General features: G+C 41.4%; 1 protein-coding gene across 1 annotated transcript in view; it reads left to right on the top strand.

The window, feature by feature from the left end:
- The first annotated feature begins 12292 nt into the window (after positions 1-12292).
- tmc2b (transmembrane channel-like 2b) overlaps positions 12293-12586 on the top strand; it is a 38055-nt gene continuing 37761 nt past the window's right edge. Inside the window, exons 1-2 of the mRNA XM_061906781.1 lie at positions 12293-12395; positions 12487-12528. Coding sequence (XP_061762765.1) covers positions 12350-12395; positions 12487-12528 — 88 coding nt within the window. The 5' untranslated portion in view covers positions 12293-12349. The remainder of the gene's footprint in view (positions 12396-12486; positions 12529-12586) is intronic.

The raw sequence follows: 12586 nt of genomic DNA on the forward strand, positions 1-12586 counted from the left end.
CACTGCAGGCTCCAGTCCAGACAGACATGCAGTTGGTCAGTAGGCTCTCTATAATTTACTTGCCAACCCTCCCGATTTTCCCGATTGACTCTCGAATATCAGTGCCCCTCCCGAAAATCTCCCGGGGCAACCATTCTCCTGAATTTCTCCCGATTTCCACCCGAAAAACAATATTGAGGGTGTGCCTTAAAGGCACTTCCTTTAGCATCCTCTACAAACTGTCTTCACGTATACTTTTCCTCCATACAAACAGCGTGCCGGCCCGACCACATAATATATATGCGGCTTTTACACATACATAAGTGAATGCAAAGCATTTTTTACCATGAATTGATTAACGTGGACCCCGACTTAAACAAGTTGAAAAACTTGTTCGGGTGTTACCATTTAGTGGTCAATGTACTGTGCAAACTACTAATAAAAGTTTAAATCAATCATTCAATCAATCAATCACTTGATCAACAGCCATTCTGGTCACACTGAGGGTGGCCGATATGCGCCACACTGTGAACCCACAACAAACAAGAATGACAAACACATTTCGGGAGAACATCCACACCGTAACACAACAGAACAAATACCCAGAATCCCTTGCAGCACTAACTCTTCCGGTATGCTACAATATACACCCCCCGCTACCACCAAACCCCTCGGTCCCAACCCCGCCCAACTCAACCCCCCCCCCCATCTCCCTTGGGTTCAATCCCAGGCTCGGGATCTTTCTGTGTGGAGTTTGTATGTTCTCCCCGTGAATGCGTGGGTTCCCTCTGGGTACTCCGGCTTCCTCCCACTTCCAAAGACATGCACCTGGGGATAGGTTGATTGGCAACACAAAAATTGGCCCTAGTGTGTGAATGTGAGTGTGAATGTTGTTCGTCTATCTGTGTTGGCCCTGCGATGAGGTGGCGACTTGTCCAGGGTGTACAATGCCTTCGGCTTGATTGTAGCTGAGATAGGCACCAGAGCCCCCTGCGACCCCAAAAGGGAATAAGAGGTAGAAAATGGATGGATGGATAGATAGCTAGATATATGTATGTATGTATGTATGTATGTATGTATGTAGCAGCTCAAGCTAACTAGTAGCCAGTAACCGGCTACTCGCTAGTCATTGGAAGAGCAAAGGCGATGTGTCACAATGCCAGAAAAGTAGTTCCTCATTGTTAGCGCTGGCAACAACAATGTCGCTATAGCTTTGTTTAATATGCAGAGCGGGGCATGTAAATGGGGCGTTGTTGGCAGTTTTTGGAATGTTTTTTTAGAGCCCTTTATAGGAGTAGTAGATGAATACTATTTCTTGCATTGATAGCCGCCTCGTATTAACAATTTTTTACTATTTACAACACAGGAATATAAGAGACATGCGCTCTTGTCTCACATAGGGATTGTGGATGAACTATCCAATGTCCTTTTTTGGCTCCTTACTCATTGGACTGGCATACTTTGACCCGTGATCGTGCCAAACTACTTCAGCGAAGTTCTTCAATTTCATCATGTTACAAGGATGTCTTGTATCATCTGATAACTGTCAGATCCAGTGTCCGAGTGGTTGTTCTGCTCTGTAGTCCTGACAAATATCCATACTTCCACTGACCTGTCAGTCAAACAAACCTTTTTAGTTATCATTATGGTGTGCTTGCTGTGGAGCATCTTGTGCACTTAGGAAGAATAAATATTTAAGATCACAAGGACAATATCCCGTGCTGTTAATTCACAGTATTGATTACATTCTGTTGCATTGAAGCTCATTATGAATTCATGGCAAGAAAGTTATTTGAGAGCCACGGGACAGAACAAGTTCCGTCAACATGGCCAAAGATTGTCAATCACATGATTTGCTGAAACCTAGATACACAAGTACAGTCTTGGTAATTTAGACAAGGTTCCAATGCCAACACTAGTCGGCCTCCATGCTTGGTGAATGTGCCAGAAAAGTGAGCCACACCACAGCATCCTATCTGATATCTTAACTTTCTCTGTACAACAATAATAGGTATATCTTATTCCATGACTTTAATGAAGATGAAGTACTATGTTCACTAATAGGGCTTCAAAGCTTCTACTGAACTTTTTCAAGAATGTACTTTAATTAGTCACTCAGACTTTGTTTATAGAGCACTTTTAATGCATAGGCAAGTTGCAACACAAAGTACTTTACGCCGGTTAAAAAAAAAAAGATACACACACTGACATGCAAGCCTGCACACACACGCACACACAACAAGCACTATTGACAATAACAGAACAATGCATAGCACCTAGGAAAAAAAGACACCTTTGAGGCATCCATCTGCTCAAATCCATCTAAACAATAATACAAAACATACATTTTTAAATATATGTTCAAATTAACTTTAAATAATATCCATCCATCCATCCATCATCTTCCGCTTATCCGAGGTCGGGTCGCGGGGGCAGCAGCCTAAGCAGGGAAGCCCAGACTTCCCTATCTCCAGCCACTTCGTCTAGCTCTTCCCGGGGGATCCCGAGGCGTTCCCAGGCCAGCCGGGAGACATAGTCTTCCCAACGTGTCCTGGGTCTTCCCCGTGGCCTCCTACCAGCTGGACGTGCCCTAAACACATCCCTAGGGAGGCGTTCGGGTGGCATCCTGACCAGATGCCCGAACCACTTCATCTGGCTCCTCTCGATGTGGAGGAGCAGCGGCTTTACGTTGAGTTCCTCCCGGATGGCAGAGCTTCTCACCCTATCTCTAAGGGAGAGCCCCGCCACCCGGCGGAGGAAACTCATTTCGGCCGCTTGTACCCGTGATCTTATCCTTTCGGTCATGACCCAAAGCTCATGACCATAGGTGAGGATGGGAACGTAGATCGACCGGTAAATTGAGAGCTTTGCCTTCCGGCTCAGCTCCTTCTTCACCACAACGGATCGGTACAACGTCCGCATTACTGAAGACGTCGCACCGATCCGCCTGTCGATCTCACGATCCACTCTTCCCTCACTCGTGAACAAGACTCCTAGGTACTTGAACTCCTCCACTTGGGGCAGGGTCTCCTCCCCAACCCGGAGATGGCACTCCACCCTTTTCCGGGCGAGAACCATGGACTCTGACTTGGAGGTGCTGATTCTCATTCCGGTCGCTTCACACTCGGCTGCGAACCGATCCAGTGAGAGCTGAAGATCCCGGCCAGATGAAGCCATCAGGACTACATCATCTGCAAAAAGCAGAGACCTAATCCCGTGGCCACCAAACCGGAACCCCTCAACGCCTTGGCTGCGCCTAGAAATTCTGTCCATAAAAGTTATGAACAGAATCGGTGACAAAAGGACAGCCTTGGCGGAGTCCAACCCTCACTGGAAACGTGTCCGACTTACTGCCAGCAATGCGGACCAAGCTCTGACACTGATCATACAGGGAGCGGACTGCCACAATAAGACATTCCGATACCCCATACTCTCTGAGCACTCCCCACAGGACTTCCCGAGGGACACGGTCGAATGCCTTCTCCAAGTCCACAAAGCACATGTAGACTGGTTGGGCAAACTCCCATGCACCCTCAAGAACCCTGCCGAGAGTATAGAGCTGGTCCACAGTTCCACGACCAGGACGAAAACCACACTGTTCCTCCTGAATCCGAGGTTCGACTATCCGGCGAAGCCTCCTCTCCAGTACACCTGAATAAACCTTACCGGGAAGGCTGAGGAGTGTGATCCCACGATAGTTGGAACACACCCTCCGGTCCCCCTTCTTAAAGAGAGGGACCACCACCCCGGTCTGCCAATCCAGAGGTACCGCCCCCGATGTCCACGCGATGCTGCAGTCTTGTCAACCAAGACAGCCCCACAGCATCCAGAGCCTTAAGGAACTCCGGGCGGGTCTCGTCCACCCCTGGGGCCTTGCCGCCGAGGAGCTTTTTAACTACCTCAGCGACCTCAGCCCCAGAAATAGGAGAGTCCACTACAGATTCCCCAGGCACCGATTCCTCAAAGAAAGACGTGTTGGTGGGATTGAGGAGGTCTTCGAAGTATTCCCTCCACCGATCCACACCGATGGTCGAAGTCAGCAGAACACCGATGGTGTTCTGCTGACTTCGACTTTAAATAATAAACTGATAAAAACATATAATAGTAGTAATAATAGCAATAAATCTAATTTAAATCAAGAACCTAATTTTCCCATTATTCTGATGATTAGAACAAAAGGCTGATAAAAAACACGTTTTATTAATTTTAAAATATTTGAAATAGTGTCTTACAGTTCAGAGTTGTAAATTACCGGACTGGTTGTTGCTTGAATGAACTGGAAACATTACCAAACCTTTATTGGTCTTTCAAATCATATCCATTTTACACACAATGTACTTGTTTATTTTTACATTTTGAAAAAGGCAGATATTAAGGCATAATGTATTTAACCTCTTTGCTTTCCCTACAATACCAACTACAGTCGCCACAGCACGCTTCAAAGTTTGCAGCGTCATTCTATTGCAGGTTGTTTTGGTTTTTCCTTGCATATTGTATGTATTTTTGGCCTAAATCAAGTGTTTTCAATCAATGAAAGCCTAGATCAGGGGTTCCCAAACGTTTTGACTCGGGGGCCGCATTGGGTTAAAAAATATTTGGCCAGGGGCCGGGCTGTATAGAGATATATATATATATTATATATATACATACTGTACCTCTTTGAATTGCCACAGCGCATATAGTATGCACCTGCCTTGAATTACTTCCGGGTCAAACTCGCTTCCCAAAATAATCAGCGCATGCTTAGTATTACCGCCTGGTCAAACTTGTGACGTCACGAGTGACACTTCCCCTGTCATCATTTTCAAAATGGAGGAGGCTGATTTCAATACCGGTAATTTGAAATCGCATAAAGGGAAGAAGATTAAGAGCTATGCAGTAGGATTTAAGGTCCAAGCTTACATCACACTCAAATTTTTACTGCATGCCTTTCGTAAGTGCCGGAGTGAGAAGAGGTTTTAAAATAATTAGCGCATGCTTACTTTTACCGCATGCCTTTGGTAAGCGCAGAAGTGAGATGATGTTTTAGATTAATTAGCGCCCCGGCGGCAATTCAAGAAACTACGGTATATATATATACATATATATACATTATATATATATATATATATATATATATATATATATATATATATATATATATATATATTCCACACGCACTAATTGACTGAAAGAGTGCACACTGGATGTCACGTTATCGATGGAAAAATGCATTTTTAGACCATAGGAATATCCTGAGAACATGGACTAGAAAGGACAGATTAAAAAAAAATAGTACAAAAATAAATAAAATTTCAAAAAACTATTTTAATTTTTTAAATTTTTTTAAACTTGGGTCTTCCCACGGGCCGGATTTTGGACGCAGGCAGGTCGGATCCGGGCTGTAGTTTGGGGACACCTGGCCTAGATGAACTAAATATAGTGTATCAATATTACAGTAGTATTGGCCAATAGATAATACCATTGCTCCGAAAGTCAGTACAGTAGATGTATTCTTTTCTATTATTGTGTCTATTGGATTAAAAGAGAATTAAAGGTGATTAAAGGGTTTTATTTCACAACTGGAGGGCTCTCATAATTTTAAAAACTGTATTTAGAAGGTTGTAAACAGTTTTTTTATGCTCTAAATATGAACATATTTTATTTAGAGTATTGTCAAATTACTGCATTTTCTCCATCTTAAAACATAAATGAATGTTCCAACACATTCACCACTGCACGTTAAGAGCATTTGTGAACAGGTGAGAGCAATCTATAGCAGAATTTTTTGTTGGTAAATAAGAGAGAGCGAGAGCTTATCGTCACACTTCAAAGTATCGATCACGTAAATGCTGCTTATTTGCTAAGTCAGCGTTGCAAATGAGAATCTGGTCTTAATTGCCTTACACTGGATAAAATAAAAAGATGATGTAAATATGCAAACTCCCTGGTAAACGTTTAGACAAAATACTTAGACATGCACACAACATGTCTGGGGTTGAAAAACAGCATATTTAAAGGCCTACTGAAATGAGATTTTCTTATTTAAACGGGAATAGCAGGTCCATTCTATGTGTCATACTTGATTATTTCGCGATATTGCCATATTTTTGCTGAAAGGATTTAGTAGAGAACATAGACAATAAAGTTCGCAACTTTTGGTCGCTAATAGAAAAGCCTTGCCTTTACCGGAAGTATGTGCGCGTGACGTCACGAGTTGCAGGGCTCCACACATTCATATTGTTTATAATGGGAGCCACCAGCAGTAAGAGCAATTCGGACCGAGAAAGCGACAATTCCCCCATTAATTTGAGCGAGGATGAAAGATTTGTGAATTAGGATATTGATAGTGAAGGACTAGAAAAAAAAAAAGCGACGGCTCCGGGCGGCGGCAGTGTGAGCGTTTCAGATGTAATTAGACACATTTACTAGGATAATTCTGGAAGATCCCTTATCTGCTTATTGTTTTAATAGTGTTTTAGTGAGAGTTTAAAGATTGTAAAGACATACCTCGAGGTCGGATGGCTGCGGTCAACACGCAGTGTCTCAGAGAGAAGCCACGCTCACAGCTGCATTTTTTAACTGCCTTTACAGGACGACGAATAATCCAATGATGTCTCCGGTTAGATATATATATCACAATTTCCCCATCCAAAAACATGCTGGTTGACGTAGAGAAAACATGTTCGCTTGACCGCTCTGCTTCACAACAAACAAAGAAATACCGGCTGTTTCTCGGTGCTAAAGACAGCTGCAATCCACAGCTTTCCAACAACAGCATTGTTCTTTATAGTCTCCATTATGAAATGAACAAATTGCAAAAGATTCAGCAACACAGATGTCCAAAATACTGTGTAATTACCCCATGAGCAGAGACGACTTTTAGCCGTGTTTGGTGCTGCGCTGATATGTCCCCTCCAACATGTGACTTCACGCGTACGCATCATCATTCGGCGACGTTTTCAACAAGAAACTCGCGGGAAATTTAAAATTGCAATTTATTAAACTAAATGTTAATATTTCATCAATGATATATAAACTATCTCACTGCGTGGTCGGTAGTAGTGGGTTTCCATAGGCCTTTAAACATGACTCAGACATGAATAATTACCTGAGACATGCAATGGAGAAGGAAGGCCGCGAACTCACAGAGACAAGGAGGACTATTAGATGGCGTGGACATGCTTGGCCCAGAGGAGAAGCTGCAGGATGACAGCTTGCTTGTTGGGGTAGAGGTGAGGGGCAGCTTAGCTTCTCCAGTTACCTTGCATTATTCAAAACGACCCATCTGACATTTGACCGTGGGCTAAAATCGTAGTTGTTGCAACACAGGGAGACATCATTTACTCCTCAGTTTTGCCTTTAGCAGGGATATTCAACATGTTTCCATCAAACTAAGGACCCGGTGGGCAGACTTCTCCCTTCACTATAGTTGTATTATGTATGTGCCGGATAACCAACGTCCTCTACAGTGGACATTTGGTTTTGGTCATTTTATTTTGTCAGAGTTACAGGACCCTTCTGCTGTTTTTAAGGAAAATCTAGTCAAAGGTACTCTCTATGACAGCACTATGTTGTTTTTTTTAAAGTGGAACTTTACTTTTTTTTTTGGGGAATTCTGTATATCATTCACAATCCTTACAGTGGGGCAAAAAAAGTATTTAGTCAGCCACCGATTGTGCAAGTTCTCCCACTTAAAATGATGACAGAGGTCTGTAATTTTCATCATAGGTACACTCCAACTATGAGAGACAGAATGTGAAAAAAAAAATCCAGGAATTCACATTGTAGGAATTTTAAAGAATTTATTTGTAAATTATGGTGGAAAATAAATATTTGGTCAACCATTTAAAGCTCTCACTGATGGAAGGAGGTTTTGGCTCAAAATCTCACGATACATGGCCTCATTCATTCTTTCCTTAACACGGATCAATCGTCCTGTCCCCTTAGCAGAAAAACAGCCCCAAAGCATGATGTTTCCACCCCCATGCTTCACAGTAGGTATGGTGTTCTTGGGATGCAACTCAGTATTCTTCTTCCTTCAAACACGACGAGTTGAGTTTATACCAAAATGGATACATGGATGATACAGCAGAGGATTGGGAGAATGTCATGGGGTCAGATGAAACCAAAATACAACTTTTTGGTATAAACTCGACTCGTCGTGTTTGGAGGAAGAAGAATACTGAGTTGCATCCCAAGAACACCATACCTACTGTGAAGCATGGGGGTGGAAACATCATGCTTTGGGGCTGTTTTTCTGCTAAGGGGACAGGACGATTGATCCGTGTTAAGGAAAGAATGAATGGGGCCATGTATTGTGAGATTTTGAGCCAAAACCTCCTTCCATCAGTGAGAGCTTTGAATGGTTGACCAAATACTTATTTTCCACCATAATTTACAAATAAATTCTTTAAAATTCCTGCATGGTGAAATCCTAGATTTTTTTTTCACATTCTGTCTCTCACAGTTAAAGTGCACCGATGACAAAATTTACATACCTCTGTCATCATTTTAAGTGGGAGAACTTGCACAATTGGTGGCTGACTAAATACTTTTTTGCCCCACTGGCACACATATGTATTTTTTTGTTTTAGCATTCTAAAATCATAATTAAACGTTAGAAAAAGTCAGCTAACAATAGAGGTACAATGGGAGTCACTCTATTCCACTTATAAAGGGTTCTAAAATCATCCAAAACCTCCAAAACAATTAAAGTATGTTTCTTACAAGTATCATCCCTGCAGGACGAGGGATAGCTAAACATGCTTTATTACACACCTTAGCTCACCGGCTTGACAATGTAAACAAACACCATTGGTGGATCTGCACCTAACATCCACTCTAATGATACATGAACGTATCTAGTCGATACTACTATGATTACATCGATATTTTTTAGCAACACTAAATCTTCTTTCGTTTTTAAATTTTTCATATTATGTTTATAAACTCAGGAAGTATGTCCATGGACATACAAGGACCATATATTATGACAAATGTATGATCCTATAATGACATGGTATCAGATTAATACCCAATTTTGTGGTATCATCCAAAACTAATGTAAAGTATCCAAACAACAGAAGAATAAGTGATTATTACATTTTAACAGAAGTGTAGATAGAACATGTTAAAAGAGAAAGTAAGCAGATATTAACAGTAAATGAATAAGTAGATTAATAATTCATTTTGTACCACTTGTCCTTGATAATAACGTATCGGTATCAGTAACACCGCTGCCGATACGTTTGAAATAACTTGGCACGCTACTTTTGTCACGGACAAGACAGCTTTAGAATGCCAGCAAGTTTACTTCAGGAAGTTGCTCTTTACTAGTACGAGCATCAGTCACTGCACACATACACACTGGCGCACAGTACTACTACTACAGGAGAATAATGAACATTCAATAAAATGACATTCATCCACAATAACTATCAGTGAAAACTTCTTTTTAGTTACAGTTTAAAACAGCCAATGAGCACGTCCTTGCAAACGTCACACTTTACTTGGCGATAGGCAGCGTCTTTTGAAAGCACACACTCACACACTCTTCTCTCATGAAACATCTCTCAACTGAATGCACCAAAAACAGTCGTGGTCAAAAGTTTACATACACTTGTGGAGGACAATCTTATGGCTGTCTTGAGTTTCCAATAATTTCTACAAGTCTTATTTTTTTGTGATAGAGTGATTGGAGCACATACCTGTTGGTCACAAAAAACATTAGAAACGTTTGGTTCTTTTATGAATTTAATAATTTATTTAATATTAACATTGTTGTATGTATACTTTTGACCCAGCAGATGTGGTCATATTTTCAGTAGACTCATAATACATTCATTAAAAAAAAAAAAAAACTTCATGAATGTTTTTCGTGACCAACAAGTATGTGCTCCAATCACTCCATCACAAAAAAGTAAGAGTTGTAGAAATTATTGGAAAGTCAAGAAAGCCATAACATTATATTCTTTAAAAGTGACATATGACAGTCAAAAAAAGTAACACAATGAATTTCACTAGTAATTGATTTCATTTTTTAAAGAATAATTCCATCAGAAACTAACTGTAATTAATTACTTTTTTAAAGTAATTCGCTAAACACTGGTTATAACTGACAATACAAAATATCCTTATTCCAATGTGTGTCATGTTCCGTGGTCTGGATTCTGTTTAGTTATCTTCTGTTTGGTTTTTGACACCATTAGTTCTGTTTTTTGCGCACCCTGGTTTGTTTTAGTTTCCATGACAACTATTAGTTTCACCTGCCTCATTTGTTTGAACTCACACACCTGTTGTTAATCATGTCACTATCATTTAAGCCTGTAGTTGCCAGGTAGTCGACCTGGTGACATTACTCTAATGACATCATTCATCTCTTGCTCTGCCCATGTTGGATCTCTTGTGTTCGTTCGGTCCATGCCGTAGTTCTCGTCACTGTAAGTGTTTTTGTTTCATGCTCATAGTTCTGCCTTTTTGTTAGTTTTGTTCCCTGCATTAAGTTATGTGCCTCCAATGCGGCGCGTTTCTGGATGTTGTTGATAAATGGCTTTCGCGTTGCATAGTAAAGCTTTAACTTGCACTTACAGATGTAGCGACAAACTGTAATTAGTGACAGTGTTTTTGAAGTGATCCTGAGCCCATGTGGTGATATCCTTTAGAGATTGATGTCGATATTTGATACACTGCCGACTGAGGGATCAAAGGTCACGGTCATTCAATGTTGGTTTCCGGCCATGCCGCTTACGTGGAGTGATTTCTCCAGATTTTCTGAACCTTTTGATGATATTACGGACCGTAGATGTTGAAATCCCTAAATTTCTTGTAATTGCACTTTGAGAAACGTTGTTCTTAAACTGTTTGACCATTTGCTCACGCAGTTGTGGACAAAGGGGTGTACCTGGCCCCATCCTTTCTTGTGAAAGACTGAGCATTTTTTGGGAAGCTGTTTTTATACCCAATCATGGCACCCATCTGTTCCCAATTAGCCTGCACACCAGTGGGATGTTCCAAATAAGTATTTGATGAGCATTTCTCAACTTTATCGGTATTTATTGCCACCTTTCCCAACTTCATTGTCACGTGTTGCTGACATCACATTCTAAAGTTAATGATCATTTGCAGAAAAAAATGTTTATCAGTTTGAACATCAAATATGTTGTCTTTGTAGCATATTCAACTGAATATGGGTTGAAAATGATTTGCAAATCATTGTATTCCGTTTATATTTACATCTAACACAATTTCCCAACTCATAAGGAAACGGGGTTTGTACTGTACCTTCAAGCCATGTTCGGTCTAGTCCGTTTGCATTCCCGGAAAACAACCCTCGTAGCAAGCTGCAAAAGCCCCGCAGCAAGTTGCACCATAGTCCACGTTCTTACAACGTGAGGCCATGTTTTATTTTTGTTTTTAAAATATATATCGTGAGTCCTCGGGCCCTACTTTGAACGCACCTTGTTCGAGCTTTTAACATTAAGCATCTCCATGTAACCTATTTTTAAAGATGACTAAATGGGATTCACGGTGGAAGAGGGGTTAGTGCGTCTGCCTCACAATACGAAGTTCCTGCAGTCCTGGGTTCAAATCCAGGCTTGGGATCTTTCTGTGTGGAGTTTACATGTTCTCCCCGTGAATGCGTGGGTTCCCTCTGGGTACTCCGGCTTCCTCCCACCTCCAAAGACATGCACCTGGGGAGAGGTTGATTGGCAACACTAAATTGGCCCTAGTGTGTGAATGTGAGTGCGAATGTTGTCTGTCTATCTGTGTTGGCACTGCGATGAGGTGGCGACTTGTTCAGGGTGTACCCCGCCTTCCGCCTGATTGTAGCTGAGATAGGCGCCAGCGCCCCCCGCGACCCCAAAAGGGAATAGGCGGTAGAAAATGGATGGATGGATGAACTACTAATCATGTTTGGTTACTGAACACATGCAAGATATCAAAAATTCAGCCATGTTAACATTTTACCCTGCACTAGCTTTACATTTAACTTCAATGATGATTTCCAAGTCAAATAGAGGATGAGTTAATGCATCATTTATTTTGTGTCAAAGCCACGTCCCCTTTCCAAAAATCAACAACCTTATTAATTATGTATCAAAGGTCAAGTCATGACGGTTTACCTGGATTGTTTATCATCATGACTGACACCATCATTGTCTGTTTAAGTGCCGCTCAATTGTGTTTTTTTTTACCTCTCCTGCTCGTCTTTGAACGGCTTTTGTGTGGCTGAAGGTTGTCAAGGAGCAGTCCAAATAGGCGGACCCCCGTCCCCCACGTGCGTATGTGTCCTGTTTTTCTGCCTCCACAGGTGGATTAGTCTCCCTTGCTCATGGATGGAGAAGAGGAACACCTAACAAATAATAAAACCATTAATGAGTGAGAGAAAATGCCTCATAAGAAGAGAAATGACACACACATTGATGTTGAAGATGGTAAGAATAATTTCTTCTTGTTGCTATATTTGATACTTAGTTTTTTTATTTTCATTTTACTGCTAATTTGTTAATTTTGCATTTGTTCCAGTTGGGATGGAGGTGGATGCTGTAATAGACAGTGAAAGTGAAGGTGAGTCTTCATACACATCTAAATTGACTGCCTTTACTTTTGATTACAGTGCAAATTC

The sequence above is a fragment of the Nerophis ophidion genome, linkage group LG07, assembly GCF_033978795.1.
Source record: "Nerophis ophidion isolate RoL-2023_Sa linkage group LG07, RoL_Noph_v1.0, whole genome shotgun sequence".
Classification (NCBI taxonomy): domain Eukaryota; kingdom Metazoa; phylum Chordata; class Actinopteri; order Syngnathiformes; family Syngnathidae; genus Nerophis; species Nerophis ophidion.